Genomic DNA, 23269 nt, shown 5'->3' on the forward strand with positions numbered 1-23269 from the left:
TACCCATCCAAGGATCAAAAGTTTGTTTAATTGTTACATCAAGGTAATAGTATTTGTTTGTTACCTGGTTAAGTCTGCTTTGCGTCCGCTTTGTTTTAGAATTTCGTTTGAAAACTAAATTTAAATTGTTTCTGCATCGGGGCAATTATTGGTCAAAGCATCAACAGTTTGTTTATCAGTTACTTCGTGGTAAAATTATTTGTTTGCTTCTCGGTTAAGTCCACTTTGGGTTCGTTAAAATAAAAAAAATAATAAAACAAGCACTTGACTAGAAGGTGGTTTACGTACTTTTCCGCGAAAATAGAAGAAAATGCATTGAAGCGTTTAATTTAAAGAAAGCTATATCTTATTTTGTATCCTTTGACATGACACCAACATTTTGTTCATAAGGCAGGCGGTAGTCAAAACATCGCCTCTTGAACATGTTACAGAATGAAAATGAGTTCAATGTTTAAAACATCTGAACACATACATCAATTCCCAATATTCCGTCAGCGAAGAGTTCTTAAAGCAAATCAAAAACATTTAATTATCATTGTTATGTGATGTGAACCGCAACGCTGCTTCTCTGGTGGACAGAGAATGCTTAATCATGTTTTCCTTCTTCGATACTTTGCAAGTATTTACGTGAGTAAAAAAAATAGGTTATTGTGACCGTGTATTTCTGGTGTAAAGTCCCCACACTTTAACTGTCCATTGAACTTAAAGAGGCACCAGTATTTTGTGCACCTCATAGAGCGAGTTCACCACTCATAGAGGGAGGTTTTGATTGCCGTAACAAGAATACCTGTCACAAAGTATACTTTTGATTGGAAACTAACAGGTGTTCCATCTGGTTTTATGAGATAAGAAGACTTAATCCAAATTCCGCGCCCCTTATATCATCTTTTTACTGTTCACAGACCGGCGATAGAAACTACTTGTGATGTAATAACAAAACAATGGTTGGAGAGAACGCGCTCATTTTCTTGGGAAAGTTTTAATGTACTAAAAAGCCACATAATGTTTGGCTGGTCGCCGCCAAATATTCTGGCGACTTTAGCACTATTTCATTCTCTTCTCCTTCACCTTAACTTGTCGCCAATACAAGCCAAGCCGTACCCTAAACAAGATCTTCTGAGTACATATACAACAGGTAATCTAGGAGGCTTGAATGAAGGAGATTGGCCAGACAATATAAACTATAAAAATGGCGACCATATAGAGAGGGACAAGCGAAGTCCAACCGAAGTCGAGGACGAGTTGCCAAAGAGTAGTTATGAACAACTGTTGACTGTAGAGCCTCAAAAGAGACAGGGTATTGAAACACCCATACAGCCTTTGACTTCAGATTCTGGTGTGGATAAAGATACTTTATTGCACTTAAACACTGAAGAGAATGTCCGCTCTAAAGTCGACCAGCCAGAAAGCGAATCGATTGGCGTCCCAGTTGAGGAAGAGAAAAAAGGCTCTGATAATGGAGCCACTGACAGTTCTGTTGCTGATCATCGGCAAGGGTCGATGGAAAACTCCGTCAGCAGTAAATCAAAATCAGAGGAATTAAAGGAAGGAGAGGATTCTTCGAGTAGGGAAAATGAGAACAATGTTCACAAAAAACAAGAAGAAAGTGGGGAACTGCAAACGGAAAACAATGGCGTGAACGATAAAGCTGATTCAAGTAGTGATAATGTAAATAGTAGTGGACGTTCTGCAGAGAAAAACAGTGCAAATGTTCAGGAAAGCAAGACAACAGTAAGTACGGTAGTTGATGAAAACGCACAGGTGCGAAGTGTTCAGGATAACGCTGACGAGAGTAAAAAGATGGGAAGTCTTCCTAACGACAAGAACGCTGTCAAATTTCCGGGGTCTCCATCACAGTTAGGAAATAGTGTAGCTAAAGCCGTTATCGTAGGCAAGCAAGCAAGTCCACAGGAAGCTCAAACATTAATCAAAGAAAATGTCAATAAACAGGTCAGTGGTGATGAAACTAAGACCCCCACTGAGAAATTAGAAACGCAATTCACAACAGCTACATCAGGTGAACAAAACGCCGCTTCTGCACTGGGACGCAAGGAGAATTTGTCAACGAAAACGCAATCATCATCTCAAGAAAGCGAAGCAGCAATACACACCGTGCCTCAAATTCAAAATGCACCCGTAGGACCAATTCGAGACGCCTTAGGAAACAGTGGATCGGAAATTGTGAAAACTCGAGGCGCTTCTGATCTTGATTCATATGCTGAAAGGGACGGCGAAGCAAAACCATCCAATGGGCCTGAAGTGGGACATTTTCAAGTGGACGATAAATCCGCCGATTTGGAAATAAACGCAAATTCTGCCGGTGTAAAAGTCAAAGCCAAACCTGCTTCTTTACAGGTGGTCTCACGCCCAGGTTCTCATTCTGCGTCAGCGGCTGCACAAGAACGATCTTTTTACCACCATTACCATTATCCACCATACCATCTCCATCACCACTGGTATCCTGGCATGCGAAGATCGTACGGACATTTCCATCGTCGTCATTTTTACAATCCATACCACTCTTATCCTGAAAGGCGTGGTTTTGAAAGTTTTTACGACGACGCACCATTTTATCGCCGTCATTTGCATTATTGGTACCCTCACCATCATCGCCACCATTTTCGCGATTCTTACTTATATGAGAGGTCGCGAATGGAGGAGCCGGAGGAATATCCCGAGCATCATGGTCGCAAGCGTCACAAAAGGCGTTTCCGACACATGAACGGTCCATTTAGACGACAGTTTTATAATAACATACCGATAATGAATGGCATGGAATCGCCGCAGATGGGTATGATGCCTGAAGAGGGGACAATGCCACAGCTTCCGATTGGAGGGGGAATGCCATTCACCCAACGACAGAACATAATAACACCAATGCCTCCACCCATAAACGTTGCTGGTAATCCACCACCTGGTCTACTCGGTGGAGTGAATCCACAAAATTTTATGATGAATGGAATGAACGGACTGAACAATTTTAATAGTGCAAATCAAATGAACAATATAAACGCTTTTGGCGGTATCAATGACATGAGCAACATGGGTACAGCAGGCCTTAATTCTCTAGGGCCTATGGGAGCAATGGAAGGTTTACCAGGAGGAGTTAATGGTGGTATGCAAGGCATGGCGCCTACCAACGAAATCCCTGTAAGATCACTAGGTGCTAGGAATGTTAATTCACCTTCTGAGGCTCCAAGGATGGCCTTTAAGAAAACTAAAATTCTGTCGGGTAAGAAAAATGAAACAGACAAACACGATACTGGAAAGGCCCCATTGTACAAACAGCATGGTGCGGGGAAGGCAAGCAAACGGAAAGTGAATATCAAAAGTTGGGAGAAAACTTTAAAACGATATCACCGACTCAATGTATTTACTTCACGAAAACACGAGCGACATCAATACCGAAGAAATGCCAAATCCGACGAAAAGAAAAATGATACAAAGACCCATAGCCTGTCGCACCCACACGCACAGCAGCCAAAGGAAGTTAAAGGAAATCGTAAAAATTCAATTGTCATGCACCGTCCTCCTATCATTTATCACCCGCCACCTGAGATATATCACAGACCAGATATTGTGGTTCATCGAGCGCCAATTATGCTACATCGACCACCAATAATTTATCATCAGCCTCCCGTAGTCGTTCACCGACCAGCAATAATATATCACCAACCACCGATAGTATTCCATCAGCCTCCGCCAGTTGTTCATCAGCCAATCTTACACTCGCATGATACTTGGGTTACAAAGCCAATGGTGTATCACACAGCATCAATGGTTTCCCATGCGAAGACATACTATGGAATTCCATCCCACGTGTACTCTGGTGACTATGGAGAGGGATGTCATGGGGCACATTGCTCTTACAGAAAAGGAAAAGTACCACATCAAGCTAAGAACAGCACACAGCCAGATCATTTCAAGAAAACAAAGCGTGATAGTTTGGGCGATTACATGGCTTATTTCACAAACTTGTGGAAACCAAAGGTCTTAAAAAAGAGAGAAATCTATGATCAATATGACTTTATTACGTCAACTGAGGGGTCCAAGGAAAAATTAAGCTACAAAAATATGGACGTCGACGTAGTAAATAAAAGAGACACCTCGTCAGAGCGCATTAAAGGGAAACTTAAGTTAAGAAGGGAAACAGAACAGGACGACGGAGACGATTCCAAAGACGGCACACAAAACAAAAAGAAGAAAGACGTAGTTGTCAATCGCCCTCCAATAATTTATCACCCTCCACCAGAGATTTATCACCGCCCAGATATAGTCGTTCACCGCCCTCCCCTAGTGATACACAGACCACCCATTATCTACCATCAGCCACCCGTAATTGTTCATCGGCCGGCCGTGGTGTATCATCAACCGCCAATTGTTTTTCATCAACCACCTCCTGCTGTTAGTCAACCGCTTCTATATTCGCATGATTCTTTCACTGTCCATCCATCATTTTATGCAACGCATCATGGCTCTGTTGTACGAGATTTTGGACATTACGTAGGGGTGCCTAACGTTATTACAAATTACGGAAATCCACTGTTCGGAAGACCCCCACCCATAGGAAAAAGATCAAAAATAGAAGGTTCTTCTTCGTCAGAGAACGCCACTGTTGCAGACAGTAACAACATTACAGCAGTTGCCTCGAAAAAGACCTCCTTTAAGGACAACAGTAAGAAAGCAAAGAATGAGACAAACGAAAAAGCAGGAAAAAAGAACACTGTGATAGTGAGACGGCCTCCAATAATATATCACCCGCCACCTGAAATTTATCATCGCCCAATAATTGTTGTCCATAGACCTCCAATTATGATTCACCGCGCACCGATATTTTATCACCAGCCACCCGTTGTTGTGCATCGTCCAGCAATAGTGTATCACCAGCCTCCATTGGTATTTCATCAGCCGCCACCAATGGTTCATCAGCCAGTGCTAAAGTCCCATGATACCTGGATTTCTCACCCAGTGGTGGTACCTTACTCCTCGCGAGTGCTGCATCATCACACATACGTTGGCGTTCCAGACGCTTACACCGTTCATCACTTTGGAGGAGGACACGGATACTCATTCTACAAGTCACATATTTTGAAACACACCAAATCGCTAGAAGAGGAAGCATCCGCACGAAACAAAATAAGTGGTGATACCAACTCAACAAAGCTACAGGAAGATTCCTCCCACAAACCTTTTCACGAAAGAAAAGAAAACGTTACTTCACGTCTGACAACTAAAAAGGCAAAGAGCCAAAAAGGAGGAAAGAAAAACGCAGTTATTGTGAGACGCCCTCCGGTGATTTATCACCCTCCACCAGAAATTTATCACCGGCCTGAAATAGTGGTTCACCGTGCTCCTATCGTTATTCACCGAGCTCCAATTATCTACCATCAGCCACCAGTTATTGTGCACAGGCCAGCCATTGTATACCATCAGCCGGCTCTTATTTTCCACCAACCTCCGCCTGTAGTACACCAACCAGTATTCAGGTCACATGACACTTACGTCCACAGACATTTGGTGAGACTATACGGATCTCGAATGCATCACGTGGGACACCTGTATCATATACCACATGCATATTATCACGGACACGGCGGAGGTGTTCATTACATGGCTTATGGAAAATCCAAGGTACCTGCGAAGGAAAAGACTGAAGAAGAAAAGGGGGACACAAGGGCCACTGTGAAGGGCAAGAGAGGTCACAAAAAGTCGAAGCCAGGGAGAAAAGGGCATCGCATTAGACGAAAGCATATTCCTCTCACAAGGAGCAAAGACAAAACAGAAACAGGAACGAAACTTCACAAAAGTCATAGTTTCCCGGTGAAATATCACAAGGCAAAGGAGGTTACAGAGAAAGCAAACAAAAAGAACTCCGTAGTCATTCATAGACCACCTATCATCTACCATCCACCACCAGAGATTTATCACAGACCCGATATTGTTGTACACCGTGCTCCTATCGTACTTTATCGTGCCCCAATTATCTATCATCAGCCACCAGTAGTGGTTCACCGTCCAGCCATTGTTTACCATCAACCTCCCATAGTTTTTCACCAACCACCACCAATGGTCCATCAACCAGTTCTGCATTCACACGATACCTGGGTTACTAAGCCTGTTGTTATTCCCTATGCTTCACATGTCCGCCACGTAGCAACATACAAGGGTGTTCCTCACGAAGAGATATTTATGCATGGGATTGGCACTGGAGCTTTTGGAAAATCTCATGTCCCCATGAAAGCCACCCGTAGAGACAAAGTTCATAGGGTTGAGGAAAATGACCAAGACTCTGGCGAGAAAACGAAGACAAAAACAGAATCTGATACGCCGACCAATGAAACACAAAGTAACAAGACGGAGCATGCAGATGGTGCAAAGCAAAATAAGGAGAACAGTGCTAAACTTGGAGCAGGAGAACGAATTGCGCGAGCATTGTCTGATTCGTTGATCCATAAGCAGTGGGAGACACGTAGTCCTGTTGGGGCCCAAACTAGAATTCAGAGAAGCCTTCACAGCTTGCTTCCATACTTCAGCGACCCAGTGGAAAGTGGGTATTCTAGTGAATTTTCCTTGTCTCCCCAGCGACACACTGTTATTTCGGGGGAAACAGCAACAAGAATCCAACGCTCCATCGACGATGTTTGGAGTCCTTACACAAAACCGCTGACCAGCAGCGTTAACAGTCGTATTGAGGCCAGTGCAAGGATACAGCGAGCATTAGCAGACCCTCGGACAACATTTGAAGGTGAGACAGCTTATGAAATGTATAAACGTAGTAGTGAGGAAACTCAAACCTCTACACCTGACGAAAACGCAGACAAAAACACCAATAGCACCAAAAAGACACTACTAATAATTCACAGGCCACCAATATTGTATCATCCACCGAGCCATATGATTCATCGACCTTCAATAGTTGTTCACAGGCCAGACATAATAGTCCACCGTCACCCAATCGTCTTTCACAGACCACCAATACTAGTACATCGCCCCCCTATCATAATTCATCGTCAACCAGTCCTTATACACAGACCACCCATAATAGTTCATCGCCCTCCATTAGTATTTCACCGGCCACCAATAATAATTCATCGTCGTCCATATATCATTCACCACCACCCAATACTCTTCCATCGACCGCCAATTATAATACACAAGGGACCGCAAATGATAGTTCATCATTCCCACCTGATTCATCACTATCCTATGCATATGATTCACATGCACTGCCCTGGTTGTGGCTATGGGAAATCCACCGTTGCACGAATAGAAGATAAAAGTACTGAGAACGACATTATGAAAACATCACAATCTGACCAATCATTTAAAGACGCTACTAACGAGGATTCCAAAGGCAAAAGTTCTAACAAGCCGAAACGCTCTGTTGCAGACAAGAAGTCAAAGAAAAGCGCTGTGGAAACAGATCATGACAGAAAGAAAAAAGATAGCCGTAAGAAGAAGAAAGATGTGGTCGTCAACAGGCCTCCTATTATCTACCATCCACCACCAGAGGTATACCACAGACCAGACATTGTTGTACACAGAGCTCCTATTCTTATCCACAGACCACCTATTGTCTATCATCAGCCTCCTGTTGTTGTTCATAGACCTGCAGTCGTTTATCATCAACCTCCAATCGTCTTTCATCAACCTGCTCCAGCAGTTAACCAGCCTGTCCTGTATTCACATGACAGTTTTGTTGTTCACCCAATGGCTTTTGCATCTCACATGGGTTCCGTTGTAAATGACGCCGGCCATTACGTAGGCTTACCCCATGGCGGGGTCACTAACTATCCGGGCAACATCCCTCACGGTCCAACGGGACACATGTTTCCCACGCTAAACCAAGCACACTGGGCTCGAAGAACAGAAGTTTCAAAACCACAGGGCGCAAATCCCGTAAAGAACAGTGACCAAGGGCACCTAGAACACCAGAAGTACACTAATGAGTTAAAAGACCACGAACGTAAACATTTAGGGAAAGTCCATGCCGCACCAACACAGCAAAAAAGCAAGCATACCAAAGGAGAGAGAAAGAATAAAGTCATCGTCGCACGACCTCCTATGATCTATCATCCGCCACCTGAGATTTATGACCGGCCAGATATCGTAGTGCACAGACCAGATATTGTAATTCATCGACCCTCGATCGTTTACCACCAGCCATCTGTAGTCGTGCACAGAGCACCGGTGGTTTATCAACAGCCTCCAGTAGTGTTTCATCAGCCCTCACCAATGGTTAGTCAGCCAATTTACAATGCCCATGATACCTATGTAGCTCACCCTGTGTTTCACCCACAAGTCAGTCACATAGCACACTCCTCAACATATGTAGGAGCGCCTCATCTCTATCCTGGGCATAACGATTACGGATGGGGGCTTTCGGGACATCTACCTGCAGAACAGACAGCCCAATACCACTACGCATCTAATTACGGCTATTCTGGTATTAATGGATACACACCATCTCCCGCATATGACGCATATGGCTATTCTTCATACGGACCTGCTTTTGGAAGATCAGAAGTAGAAAGTAGCAAAAGTAAGTCATCCAAAAAGAAACACGAAAGGAAACATCTCAAAGACTCATTTCTGAAAAAGACCAACAACGCTTCTAGGAAACGGAGGTCAGCTGAATTGAGCAAACGTCACCTCCATCACCATCATCGCCATCATCATCACAGCCAACATCACCGACACAGTCATCACCATCGCGGAAGTAAGCGCTTCTACCATCTCCGTCCCATAAGTGCTTTTGCTCACCCAGGACACCGCAAACACGTCGTTATTATACATCGACCTCCTCTTATTTATCACCCACCCCCTCAAGTATATCGACAACCAGATATTTTGATGCACTTACCACCACTGGTTTACAACAGGCCGGCGATAATGTTCCAACAACCACCAACGATCGTTCACCATCCTCCGATAATTTATCACCAGCCGCCAGTCGTCTTTCACAACCCGCCCCCGATAATTCACACCCCTGTGATTCACTCCCACGAAATCTTCACACCGCATGCACAACACATAATGGTTCCTACGTCGCCTTATTTGCATCCTTCTGGGAATTACTTTGGGTCTGTTGTTCAAGGAACTGCTTACGGTAAATCGCATATAGAACGAATGAACACTTCCAGTTACAAGATTGAGTCTGAAACAAAGGAAAGAGGAGACGTACAGAAAACAAAGCCGGACGAAAAAAGAGAGGCAAGCCGTTCACGCACTGAACAATTGGTAAATAATGAAAACGCAAAGAAACAGAACGTCGGTCTTGTAGTTCATCAGCCACCAATAGTATATCATCCACCTCCAGATATATTTGATAAGCCAACCGTTGTGATGCATCCACCTCCATTGGTCGTGCACCGTCCACCTATTCTTATCCATCGAGCTCCTGTTGTAGTACACAGACCTCCCGTTATAATACACAGACCTCCTATAGTACTGCACCATCCAACACCCGTGTACCACGTACCACATCTTTTTCATCCAATGAGATTTGCTTTTGGAAAGTCATCCATAGAAAAAGATAACTCAAAGGTATCAAAAGAAGACAACTCTGGTAAGGGAGGGCATATTGCTAAGAGTACCATGGCAAAAGAGGTCGGTGAAAAATCTGAGGATAAAAAAGGCGAAAGGAAGAACCTAGTTGTTGTTCACAGACCGCCAATGATTTACCATCCGCCACCGGAGATCTATGATCGACCAAACGTAATAATGCACCGCCCAGATATCGTGGTACATAGACCATCAATAGTGTATCATCAACCCTCAGTTGTGGTTCACAGACCTCCAATAATTTACCGCCAACCACCGATTATATTTCACCAGCCTCCGCCCATGATTAACCAACCAATTATGCACGCCCACGACACTTATCTTGCCCATCCTATTCCAGTACCATACACATCCCAGATTCATCACGCAGCAACGTATGTTGGAGCTCCACACTATTTCCATCATCAGCCGTTCGGTGCATATGTTGGTCATGCGTTTGGAAAATCAGCTGTTGAAAAGGTAGAGAATAGAAAGACAAGCAAGGACGAAAAGAACAGCCAGAAGAAAACAAGCAAGAGCGGGGACAAATTTCATTCAAAATTAAAGCGCGACACTCGTGATGAAGACGAAACAAAAGCAAAATCGTCGGAAAAATCGAAAGGACACAAAAAGAACAAAGTTGTTATAGCTCGGCCACCGATGATATACCATCCACCAGCCGAGATATATGACAGACCAAACATAGTTGTTCATCGACCGGACATCGTTATACATCGTCCCTCGATTGTTTATCATCAACCTTCAGTCGTTGTCCACAGACCTCCAGTTATATACCAGCAACCTCCAGTAGTCTTTCACCAACCTCCACCGTTAGTTCATCAGCCGATTATGCATGCTCATGATACCTATGTTGCTCATCCTGTGCCAGTGCCATATTCTTCCCACATACAGCACACATCCACCTACGTAGGAAGCCCACACCATTATCCTGGTGGATGGAATTATGGCTGGAGCCAGCCTCGCTTTTTTAGTCCCGCCTTTGGTAAATCAAAAGTACCCAAAACGAGTTCTGAATCCTTAAAAGGAAAAAAGTCAAAAGAGTCACAGAGAGACAAACATAAAAGAGCAGCAAAAGATGACCAAACGAAAAATGACAAGGAAGTAAAACCAAAATCAGAGAGAAAGTCTAAAAAGAAAAACCAGGTTGTTATCCGACGTCCACCACTAATCTACCATCCACCGCCAGAGGTATATCACAAGCCTGATGTTGTGATGCACAGACCAGACATTGTTATTCACAGGCCACCAGTTGTTTATCATCAACCCTCTGTGGTGGTCCACAGGCCGCCAGTGGTTTATCAGCAGCCGCCGGTTGTCTTCCACCAGCCATCACCAACGGTAAGCCAGCCGATTTTCCACGCTCATGATACTTACCTCTCTCATCCATACTTTACGCCTTACACATCAAGCGTGTCTACTGGTGGAAACTACGTCGGTGCACCTCACTTTTATGGTAGTGGATGGGGAATGGGAGGAGATATGTATGGCTTCCACAGTGCGTTTGGTAAATCAGATGTAGCCAAGGTTCACAAGAAACAAAAGAAGCAAGGGGACAAGGAGGTGTACAAGGGTAACAAAAGAACTTTAGAACAAGAAGCAAAGAGCCTGGAAGACGCTGTAAGACTAAAAAACGAAACAAAAACTACCCTCAATGGAAACAAAAAGAACCTTGTAATTATGCGGCGACCTCCTCTTATTTACCACCCACCACCAGAAGTTTATCACAAGCCAGATGTTGTCATGCACAGACCGGATATCGTTATTCATAGACCTTCAATAGTTTTTCATCAGCCTTCTGTAGTGGTACATAGACCTCCAGTGATTTACCATCAACCTCCTGTTGTCTTCCATCAGCCGTCACCTATGGTCCACCAGCCAATCTTCCATTCACATGACACCTATTTGGCGCACCCCCATTTTGTTCCTTTTGCATCACACGTTCACCATACCCATAGTTACGTAGGTGCACCACACTTCTACCCTGGTGACTGGGGATGGGAAGGAAGCAACTACGATTATGGTTTCCATCACGCCTTTGGAAAATCAAAAGTTGAGAAAGCAGGAAAACAAAAAAACAAGAGCAAAAATATCGAACGGGAAAGTGAAGAGAGTAGAAGAACGCTTCGCAGAACTGAGGTTCGAAAAATTAGTGAAAAGGGAAGCAGAGAAGATAACTCCAAAGGCCACAAGAAAAATTTAGTAGTAATGCACCGTCCACCACTTATCTATCACCCTCCTCCAGAAATATATCACAGGCCAGACATAGTTGTGCACAGACCAGACCTTGTTATTCACAGGCCCTCGGTTGTTTTCCATCAACCATCTGTCGTAGTACACCGTCCGCCGGTAATTTATCATCAACCACCAGTTGTTTTTCATCAACCATCGCCAATGGTACATCAGCCAATTTTTCACGCTCATGAGACGTACTTGGCTCATCCTCACTTCGTGCCCTTCATGTCACATTTATCGCACGCTGGTTCTTACGTGGGAGCACCACACTTTTACCCTGGGCATTTTGGACATGGTATTGGACATTTCATGGGGCATGCCTTTTACAAATCTAAAGTAGAAAAAGGGTCTAAAAAAGGATCAGTGGGAACCATTGAAAGAGGAAAGGAAGGGAATCAAATCACCCATTCGAAAAAAGCTCCCCGAAGCAAATCCAAACGGGACACATCTAAATCTTCAAAGGCTTCAGAAAAGCCTCCTAAGTCTACACTGTTGGCGCACATTATTAAGGGAGGTACTCAAAGAGCACAAAAAAAACTAAGCGGAAACGCACAAACGAAGAGCGTTTCCCTGCATCCGCAAAAGGAGGATAAAAAGCGTCACCGCAAAGGACATAAAAAGAACATGGTTGTTATACAACGTCCAGCTTTGATTTATCATCCACCACCTGAAATATACGACAGACCTGATATCATCGTTCACCGACCGGATTTTGTAATCCATCAACCATCAGTTGTGTATCATCAGCCATCTGTTGTTGTCCATCGTCCTCCAGTTATCTATAATCCACCTCCAGTTGTTTTTCATCAACCTTCGCCTATGGTACATCAGCCAATGTACACTGCACATGATATTTACCATAGCCGTCCCTCTTTTGTTCCGTATTCCTCTCAGATAAAGCATACTCATACGTACGTTGGAGCACCTCATTACTATGCTGGGGGATGGAGGTATGGTTACGGTTTTTCCAATAACGCTATACCCAATATGAACAGTTGGCAAAGATGGAACGCTTTCCAAGGTCCATGGTATTCACCTTCACTATACAGAGCAAACTACATCGCACCCACTGCTCCTGTAAATCGGAGAGTTTTGCCTCGTCCCAACCCTGCCGCATTCAGCAAATCCCGTGCATTCAGCAAGTCTCTTGTTGAGAAACACCTCGACAAAGCCCAAGAACTCAGTAAAACCCACGAAAAGCATGGCGAAAAAAAACATATCAAAAGTCCTCATCGTGCAGTCAAGAAAGCAGGAATAAGGAAGCAACGTTCGGTGGAACCCGATAAAAATTCAACAACAACTTATCATTCCCTAAAGGATAAACTTCACAAAAAGGGCCATCAGAGTGGCAAAGGTGGTAAGAAGAATCAGGTGGTACTAAGAAGGCCGCCACTTGTATATCACCCACCACCAGAGGTGTATCATAAACCAGATATCATAGTGCATCGCCCTGATATTGTACTCCACCAACCTTCTGTTGTCTATCATCAACCTTCCGTTATAGTTCATCGTCCTCCTGTTATCTATAATCAGCCACCAGTAGTATTTCATCAACCAGCACCCATGGTGAGACAACCGATTTTCCATGCACATGAACAATACATGGCTCATCCTGCATTCGTTCCTTTCACAAGTCATGTACAACATAGTGGAACCTACTTAGGAGCTCCAAACTTTTTCGGTGGCAGGTGGAATTATGGATACGGCAATGCTTTCGGAAAATCGCATGTGCTCAAATATAGATCTAAGTCAGAAAAACCAAAGAAAAGGCACAGAAAACAGGAAACCAGACCAGAGGGAAAAAAGGGATATATTTTACATCCTCAAAAGGTAAAAGACGAAAAAGCCTCCAGAAAGAATGACATAGTGGTAAGCCGTCCCCCAATCATTTATCATCCACCACCTGAAATTTATCATAGACCAGACATCGTAGTTCACAGAGCGCCTATAGTACTTCATCGTCCACCTATAATCTACCATCAACCACCGGTAGTAGTGCATCGGCCTGCTGTTGTGTATCATCAACCACCCATAGTATTCCATCAACCACCTCCCGCAGTTAACCAGCCTATTCTACACTCTCATGATTCATTTATTCTCCGTCCTGCAGCCAGATTCCTTCCTCAAGGCTCAACAGTAACACACAGTATGAGCTATGTGGGAATTCCAAATCATGTGATCCATGGAGATGAGCTAGATTTTCATCACTTTCATCGGTCTCACATTGAACATTCAGCAAAAGATAAATTAAACGGGAAGTCATCAAAACCACAGATAACAAAGTCGACAATCTCGAAAACAACTACAACCAAAACAGAAAACACTGAAACAATTATCACCGACCAGACTCAGAAAAAGACTTTGCGATCAACAATAAATCAACACCCACTAACGAAAAGACAGCTCATGGGCTCTCATTCACTTTATGGATCTGTCTCTCCAATTAATGATGTAGAAGATTTACACAAGTCCATTGAACAAAAAGAGAAGATGTCTATTATACCAGGGAACACCTCGATCCGTGAACATGAAGTTGCAAAGCGATCCTACAAACCAAGTTATGACGTGACAAAGAGACAGTTAATCTTACCAGAATCTACCGATTCAATACCCTCAGTTTACAATCAACTTGAGACAGCTGCTCTACAGAATCAAGTTTTACTGGAAGCGCAGGAGATACCTAATCCAAACGGAATCAACATGGAGCATTTGCCTGGTTTTGGCGCTAACTTAAAAGCTATTCAGGAGCTTGAAGGATCTCCAGTCGCACCATCCCGTTTTCCATTACCATTACAACAATACCTGCCGGCAACTCCAAAAGATGATTCTCCTGATGTTCGCGTTCACGTCGAAACGGCAAAATCCTCCATACCGCCTAGAAAACGTGGAAAACGTCAGCTCGTTCCACTATATCAGCAGCAAGGTCCCGTAATTCCGAGAGTTCTTTATCAAGCTCCAAATCCTGAAAGCGTTGGAGTTATACACACTACTGCCCCATCATCTCTTTACAATCTCTTCAATGCATACCATCCTGCTTACCGCGCCATGCCAAATGCACTGAGCTATTTATCTATGGTTCCGCAACTTCCGCATCGTCCCCATGTAAATATAAATGTACAATCTGCAAGGTCTGCAATACCGATGCATATCCTTGAAAAGCGTTCTAAGGATTTAAAATCAAAAAGGCAAATATTAGCCCTTACTCCACCAGTCCCAAGAGTTATGCCCCTTGGATTTGATGGAACTGGAATAATTCGTAATTATCCTACATACTCGCCTTTTGCAACAATGTCCCGATTATCACCTCCACTTTTGCCATACCTAAAATATGCTGACTCCGATCCGTCCGAACCCGTATACCCAGAAGCACTACCTTTATTGCATCAGTATCCACAACAAGTGCACAGGTCATATAACACATTACCAGAAGATGGAAGCAGTGACTCGCTACCACTTAGTCCATGGGCCTCTTATCTAGCTGCCCTTTACAATAGCTTTCTTGGATATCCACTTTATCACCGCCATCATAAACCTAAAGTCCGCGTTGAAGTCCAAGCATCCAAATCACATATACCTAAAGTCTTAAAAACAGAAAACAAGCACACTGTTCATTCCCGAGCTCCCATTACCAAAAGGCAGTTACTAAATTACATACCGGAATCCTCATTCCCCATAGGTCACTATACCTTACCAACAGCTTTAAACTATGGAGTGGAAGGGATTCCTTTTCATCACACACCACGCGTAAACATCAACGTTGAAACGACAAAGAAGAACGGAATTCCCGCAGTTAAAGAGATAAAAGGATCCAAAAAACGAGGCAGTATTAAACATCGCGAAGAGAATAAAACCGGAGAAAAAAGAGACGAAATGATAGATGGAGAACAAAATGGGCCAGAAATGTTCCCGAACCGAGGCAACCCTGAATTTGCTAACGCTCCAGAAAATCAGTTTGTTGCAACAAGTGAAACAGCTGAAAGTGAAGAGGGACCCACATCCAATAATGAGGGACAGCCTCAAGGTCAGGAAGAAAATTTTCAGCAGCAATCTCAAGAAGAAGAGGTCGGAGAAAGGGAAGATTTACAGCAAAACTCTGGACAGCAACTGTTGCCATCGCAAGATCAGCCGGTCATGGAACCGTCGACATCGCAACCACAAGACCTGCGAGCATTTAATCCACCATTGCAATTGCCAGTGCAGCAGCCTCCTCAGTCGGCATTTCAGGTACCTTTCCAAGCACCATTTGTGGTTCCTTTTCAAGGTATACTCCCTAGTGCATTACCAGTTGCTCCAGCCATTCCTGTAGCAGAACAGCCATCTTCTCAACAAGAGACAGAACCTGAAGTTGTTCAACCAAAACATACTTCCATTAATGTTAACGTCGCTGAAAAATCAACGGTCCCAAAGAAAAGGTCAAAGAAAAGGAAACATCCACTTCACAAACGGCAGTTTCTACCTACAACTCAAGGTTATGTTCCCGCCTATGGAGTTCCTCTTTCTTACAACAGTGGTGCATCCCTACCTGACCAAAAAAGGCCACGAGTGTCTATCAGCGTACAAACAGCTCGGAGATCAACAACGCAACAGCCCAATAACAAGCGTGAAAGCATTTCACTGTTGACGAGATTTCCAGCTATGCAAGTTCTGCCGCAAACGTTTAAACAGAATGGCGTTATGATGCCTGCTTTTAACACCTTACCCATAAATCATAAAATAAAGGCAAATGGAATGTTGATAGAAGAGTTACAGAGACAGAAAAAGCACAAAATTCCACAAAGATCCAGAGGAATAAAAACGGGAAAAGATGGCCAAATATCGCAAAAGGAAAAATTACGCACGCCACCAAAAATTCGATGGGGTCGAAGAAAAGAAAATGCAAAGAAACGCCAATTCTATGCAGTACCGCAGTCACTTTCAGCAGGTCAGCAGTATCCATTACTATCCCGTCCAAACCTCCAACCAAGACCTCGTGTTTCAGTGAACGTGGAAGTGTCAAAGAGAAAAATTGATTTTCAAAAGGTTATGCCACAATCAAGAGATGTAAAACGTACCCTGGAAGAAACAGATGGTCCTACATTTAGCAAAATAGCAATGAAGAGACAGGTGTATGGAATAGATCAACCGCCACACATGGTACACTTTCCGGTTGTTGGTGCACCTATCCTTACTCAAACTCCCGTAGTCAACCAACGGCCCCGCGTGTCAGTTCACGTGGAAACAGCAAAGAAAAAATATAAACTCTCACGCAAAATAGATCCCGAAAAAGAATCTGAAAGAAAAAGAAAAAGACAGATATATGGCCTATCCGAGCTACCACACGAAGGATTACCTGTTCCTCTTGCCGGTCAAGGAGAAGCTCTTAATGGATATTTTCCCATCACTGAACACAATCCACACGTTTCTGTCAACGTTAAGGCATCAAAGCGATCGGATGACGATGACGACGTAATACATAAGAGGCAGATATTTGTCCAACCTGTCGAACAAGACCAGGAACAGGTTGCAATGACTAATGGAGAGGAATCAAGTCAATCGCAGGAGCCGAATCAAGTCGGTGTAATACAATCACCCACCCCAGAGAAGGAACAATTTCACTCCTTACCAGCATTAATTCAATCAAACGCAGGCGCGACCGAACCACAACAAGTGGAAGAGTTATCTCAAGGTGACGCCCAACCTTCTCGGGCTGGTTTAAGCGAAACTGATTATGAGCGGCCACGGATCTCAGTCCATGTTGAATCATCTAAACGATCAAAATATGAAAGAGAACGCAAAGTAAATCAACCTATTGGACCAAACTTCCGCACAGCCCCTTGGAAAGGAGCTAAAAGACAACTCCAGCAAAAAGAAATACAACGCGAAGATTACGAGCCTGAGCAAGAAGCAACTGCTGCAAACCCAGGGGATCTACTCCAAGAACAAAGACCTCGCGTATCTGTTGACGTTAACGTAGCCAAAAAGAAACACAGTGTTACAAGAATTTCTTCTTCAAAGAAAATCAAGTACCATGGTCACACGGCCAAGGCTAGCAATCCAGAAAGAAGGCAAATTATAGTTCCGTTTGGTGGAGGAATAAATACAATTCAAGGTAATCCCGCTCAAAGTACTCAGTTCATGATGGGGAAAGACCAGGAAGAAAACAGGCAAGGTGTTCAAGAGGCCTCAATGCCTCTTCAGTCTCAAGTAGAAGACTCTGATCAGCAACAACAACAGCAGCAGCAGCCAACGCAACAGAACTTGCAACCAATCGCATTTTTACAACGTGATCAACAGCAGCAGCAGCAGTTTCCAGCATTTCAACAGGCAATAATACCAGTTGCTAATGCCGTGGAGGAGAAAACACGACCAAAAGTTAGCATCAGAGTTCAGACAGCAAAGTCTTCGATATCTAAAAAAGATCACGCAAGGACCTTGAAATCTACAAAGGAGCTACCTGTGGATCAAAAGTTAAGACGTCAACTTTTTGGTACTGTCCCCCTTCTAAGTTCGCTGGGACAGTCAACATTAAATGGCATTCCTAAGGAAAATAGAAGGTCGGATATACCACAGTCCACGCAAGAATTACCCAATCATATTCAAAAAGGACAGCGTTTATGGAAACGTCAATTGTACAACTATTTAGGAGGTCAACAGGAAACACAATTTGTGCCCACCCAGTCGCTACAAAGTGCCACTGATGCTCAACAACCGAGGCAAGCGCTACAAATACAGCCCATTCAAACAGTTACGCAAGATGACGGGGCACAACTTTCACCATTCAATCTACCACAAGCCTCTCTGTTACAGATAAGTAATCAAGGCTCTTCACAGACGTACCCAACCCAGGTAGAGGCCCCAGAGAGCACTGAACAGGCTTCAACGACACCTATTCAACCAGTTGAGTCTTCTTCTAACCTAGTCAGACCATTTCAGAGTCCTCGCGTTAGCATTAATGTACAAACTGCTAAATCAAACGTACCAAGCCCACATAGATTGTACCACGATCATGGATTAAAAGATAACGCAAGGAATTCAAAAGGAAAGAAATTCAAGAGACAGTTGGATCTTCTCGGTGGTGGACTGATTGAAAGGAGACGTGGCCCAAAAGTGTTGGGAGGACTTAAAAAACCAAGACCAGAGAACCTTTTCGGCCTAGGTAACAATCTAAACAAGCCCGTCAAGGTGTTCACGGATCCAATTTCTAACCTAATTGGCGGTGGAGGTGCCGGAAGGAAGACACCGAAGCTTGGAGGGATACGTTTGGACAGCCCCACAGGCGTTGGAGCCCTTCCTCTTAAGGGAGCTGCCACTGCCTTAGAGAGTGCACTTCCTCCTGAATTGGGTGCATCGAATATACTTCAAGACAGCCCAACAGAGGCAGTTTCCCCGTTTACCCAGGAAACTAGAATTGCTAATGAGCCCTTGTTTCGTCCACCAAGTGGAATAGCAGGACCTCAACTAGACACAGTGGAGAGAGAAGGCGATAGAACAAATGAAATTCCATTAAATGACATGCCGTCCATGCGACCAGCAGTACTCCCTCTACCATCGATCAATCGGGTCTTCCTTCCAAATTTAGCGGTTCCACCGGCAGCGCCGCCTCAGGTGAATCCACTGCTTCTTACTCCAAGAGTGTTTCCAATAGGGCCCTTACTTCCCCTACCATCACCTGCACCAGTACCACTGTCAATGGAAGAGAAAGAACCCACAGAGGTTCCACAGGTCCCTCCTCGCTTCGCACCCATCTTTCCACCCATTTTCCCCCTGCCAGATCCCGGTTTCGCGCCGAATCCTGCCTTAACTGCCCCAGACAGTTTGCTTCCTGAACCAGGAGATGAAAAACCATCAGTGCACGTTAATGTGGAAACATCTAGATCAAGTGTTCCTGAAACGGACCATTACTACAAACAGCATGCAAACAGCCCAGCCAAACGTGGCTAGGCTAAGAGAGAAAATAGTGATCGAGGTATGATCAGCTGTTAAGTGATTTTCGAATAAAATAAACGAAATGGTGATTAACGTAGCCACGTTTAAAGAAATATAATAATAATCGGGACAGTAAAGTAACGTTACACAGAACGGATATATTACGAAACTAAACTCGTGTTGAATTACACTATCTCTTATTTAATGTTATAATGTTATGTCTAAAAATAAATTAATCAATACATCAGGTGAGATCATGAGCTGCAATTTTACAGCTCGTTTATCTTACGCCAAAATAACCAGACTATTCTAATATCTTCCAATATCTTCCAAAAGAATAAAATAACTGAATTAATAATAACAGAACTCTGTTATAGTAATACAAGAACACATGGACAACTCGCTCTAATCCATGAAATAAATTTACTTATTTCTCCTAATTTGATTTCCATTCCCTCCTCAGGGCTTGGTGTGGATCTTCACAAAAAAAATTCAACCAGAAGAAAAAAGGAAGAAAACGTCAAGAGACTGTTTCAAAGGCTACAAAAGCCTGGAAATATGTAGATACTTTCAGCAACTTTATCATGATTCCTAGCCCGTTACAAAATTGTTCATCTCTTTGTTTGAAAGTGGCCAAAAATTGGACAAACATAGCTAAACAAACGTCTGCTGACCAAGACTTGAACTTGAATTAAACAATTTGGAAATACATGCATGATTCAAAATTGCGTGCGTTCTATAAGAAACAAAGAACAAATATTAGTCTGAGCCGTGATCAATAACGCCATCGGCATAAACTACTTGTTTTTTGTGCCGCATCAACATACAGTTGACTATTAAAGTTGACAATTTCAACGTTAGCGCATTCTTTCTAAGAAAGCATATTGATTTCGAAACACTACATGTGTATTGCTTTTCTGATGTCACTGCTTGTTGAGTTAAAATCGAGCTTCAAAGTTTTTCTTAAAAGCCATTTTGCATGAAACATTCCGTTTGTTCTTGCGTAAAAACACCTCCAGTACCAGTAACAAACACTCACACACACACACACACACACACACCAAAGAAGTACTTACAGTAAGTAGCGCCAACTGTATTCTATGTATGAACACTGAGCAACCAACAGTCTCGTGCAAGTTGACTTTTATATTAAAAATAAAGATTTGAACCAGAAAGATTATAGCTACCTAAGTTAACAAACATCATTTCATTCACTTTGATATCCTGGGATTCAAAGCCACTTAATGCCAGACAGGGCGTTAACTGCAATATTGTTCAATTAGCATGTATGATAATAGCTCTCAGACCTTTTTTGTTCAAGTGGCGAGCAAGTATCCCCGCACATAGAATTAAACAAGTCATGGAGTATAAGAGACATTTTCTATGAATAAACACGTCAATAAATTTATGTCATTTTAGAGACAATTGTGACAATAAAACATTGAATTTTAATTAAATTGTATCAGTTTAGTCCACTTTAAATTGCCACGAAAATTCTCTAAATTGCCTTTGCCAATCCATAAGATGGTATATTTGTTACTTACTTACAACAGGTTTTTTACTTCATTGATGGCGCCATTCGTTCACTTCTCTTTCTGCCAAACAGCACACATCTATGATAAAGTAATGATTGCATATTTCTCATCACTGAGCCGTAACTCCATTTACAATATGTACAGGTCTATCCCACAACCTGATTTAAAACCAAGCTATGTCAGAGACCTCAAAAATATAACTTGTCATGAAAACAATCTTAATTTGAAAACTGTTACTGCGGTTGTTTCACGAAGAAAAGAAAGACTTTTCTCTGTTGTGTCTTATAAAGGAAGTGCGTTTAGCACGAAAGTGAAGATGTAGATGGGTGTTTCTTCCACCTGATCCAGTGCTAGATGGGGTGCTATGTAAACACCGGAAAAGTAACTTCTAGCTAGCGCTGTTACATAATATTTCTCAATCTTAAACGTTAAAGTTTTGATTACATGCTATCATCTGACCACACCAATGGACCAATGAGAGCCCAAGTATTGTCTAAGTCATTTCATTTTTTCTAGTTTAATTCCAAGTGACATACTCTTGGTAAGATTTCCACATAAACAGTTCGTGGACAAGGGAAAACAAAGGCAATAACAATTGATTACCTCTGGGACTGGCGCCTCCATTCAGTATACTATGGGTTATACGGAAATCTTTCCAGAGTCTTTTCAGTGAAAATATTCCCGCGTCAACAGCTTGAAAGTCATTAAAAAAGTATGTCTAAGTTAAAACACGGCTGTCATCCATGTTGGAATAGACGTTGCGTGACAGGTAATTTAAAAGCCTTAGAAAACCACCACACGTGATCAATTAAACCGTTAAACTATTTTTCGGCTTACCTAACAAGCAATAAGAAGATTGGGTACACCTTTATTTCGAGAACTTCCGGTAGAACTGAGCGAAAACACGCTTGTGAAGCAGTACAATCTATCATAAGTTCCTACAAGTTAGTCTGCTACTCGGTCAAATTTGATAACCTCGTACCAGGTCCTATTGGCCACTGCTTGAACGCCTGACAATATCTGGGTCAAGTGCGACAAGTTTCTAGTCCTCCGGATGAGTTATTAGTTCTGATCAAGTCTCTGATTGTACCGTTGCACTTATGTCCTCTCATTGCAGATATGTCCTCTGACGTAATGTGATAGAGTGGCCAATCATATCCTGTGATCTATCGAGCGACACGCGGCTTAGGACTGGTTAAGAGACTCCGTTGTAGTTATGTCTTCAAGCAAAAGTACTTATTCGAGGGGGTCGGGATAAGTGGAAAATTTGACCAGTATTTTCCGGTAACTGATCTCAGGAAAACATGCTGTTCGCATGATCACTGCGAACCGGATCATTGGCCTCTCACATTATTTTCTTTGAAGTTCTATCGTTCCTTCGTTGGCGCCGTGTGATCGCATCGTTGTTATAGCCTAAACGTGGAAGAATAACTCGCTACGTAAATAACAAAGCGACTTTCGACCAAAAGATGCGTTATTGTTCACGCTTTATTTGCAGTCTTGCTTTATTTACTGTCCTCATTGTTCGACTTGCGACTCCATTGACAACATTTTACACACAAGCTAAGACAAAAGCACAATGTGGCGTCATATCACAATTGTTTTATTTTGTTTAATAGCTGAAGATCATAGATTATGGTTCGTCGGCATGAAATTATATATTTTTGACGCTTCGCTGATCTGCTGGAGGTGAGATCGACTGAGAGGTCAAAGTTGTGATGATTTGTCTGCGTCGCGTCACGAAGTCTTCCTTGAATCACAGAAGTTTGGCCTTTGGTTGTTTATTTTAAATATTGTAGGTTTTTGCTGTATCGCACTAAGCCCTCCGTAAAAATTTGAAGTAGTAGATTGGGATGTGATTTTATTGCGGTCCCGCTGATTTTAGCTGTTCTTTTTTTAGTACTGTTTCTAGATCATTGTTGGATTTATTGCACGTTTGGGTGGATTTGTCATAATTTACCCCGTTTATGACAAATTCACACAATGATCCAATCGAAAATCGGGGTAAAGTTGGCTATGGCAAGTCAGTAGGA

At 43.0% G+C, this 23269-nt stretch overlaps 1 protein-coding gene across 2 annotated transcripts; it reads left to right on the forward strand.

Annotated features, from left to right (window-relative positions):
- The first annotated feature begins 740 nt into the window (after positions 1–740).
- LOC113672970 (uncharacterized) lies at positions 741–21158 on the forward strand. Of its 2 annotated transcripts, XM_089196502.1 has the most exons (3): positions 753–6745; positions 7391–19741; positions 20165–21158. In XM_089196502.1, exons 1-2 carry the CDS (start codon positions 1003–1005, stop codon positions 19714–19716), a joined length of 18069 nt encoding a protein of 6022 aa, XP_089052628.1. In that variant the 5' UTR covers positions 753–1002; the 3' UTR covers positions 19717–19741; positions 20165–21158. The 2 variants fall into 2 exon arrangements, with proteins under 2 accessions (XP_089052627.1, XP_089052628.1); XM_089196501.1 differs by having other exon boundaries at positions 741–19741.
- Positions 21159–23269: the final 2111 nt, after the last annotated feature.

The sequence above is a fragment of the Pocillopora damicornis genome, chromosome 2 (genome assembly GCF_964200805.1).
Source record: "Pocillopora damicornis chromosome 2, jaPocDami1.2, whole genome shotgun sequence".
Classification (NCBI taxonomy): Eukaryota; Metazoa; Cnidaria; class Anthozoa; order Scleractinia; family Pocilloporidae; genus Pocillopora; species Pocillopora damicornis.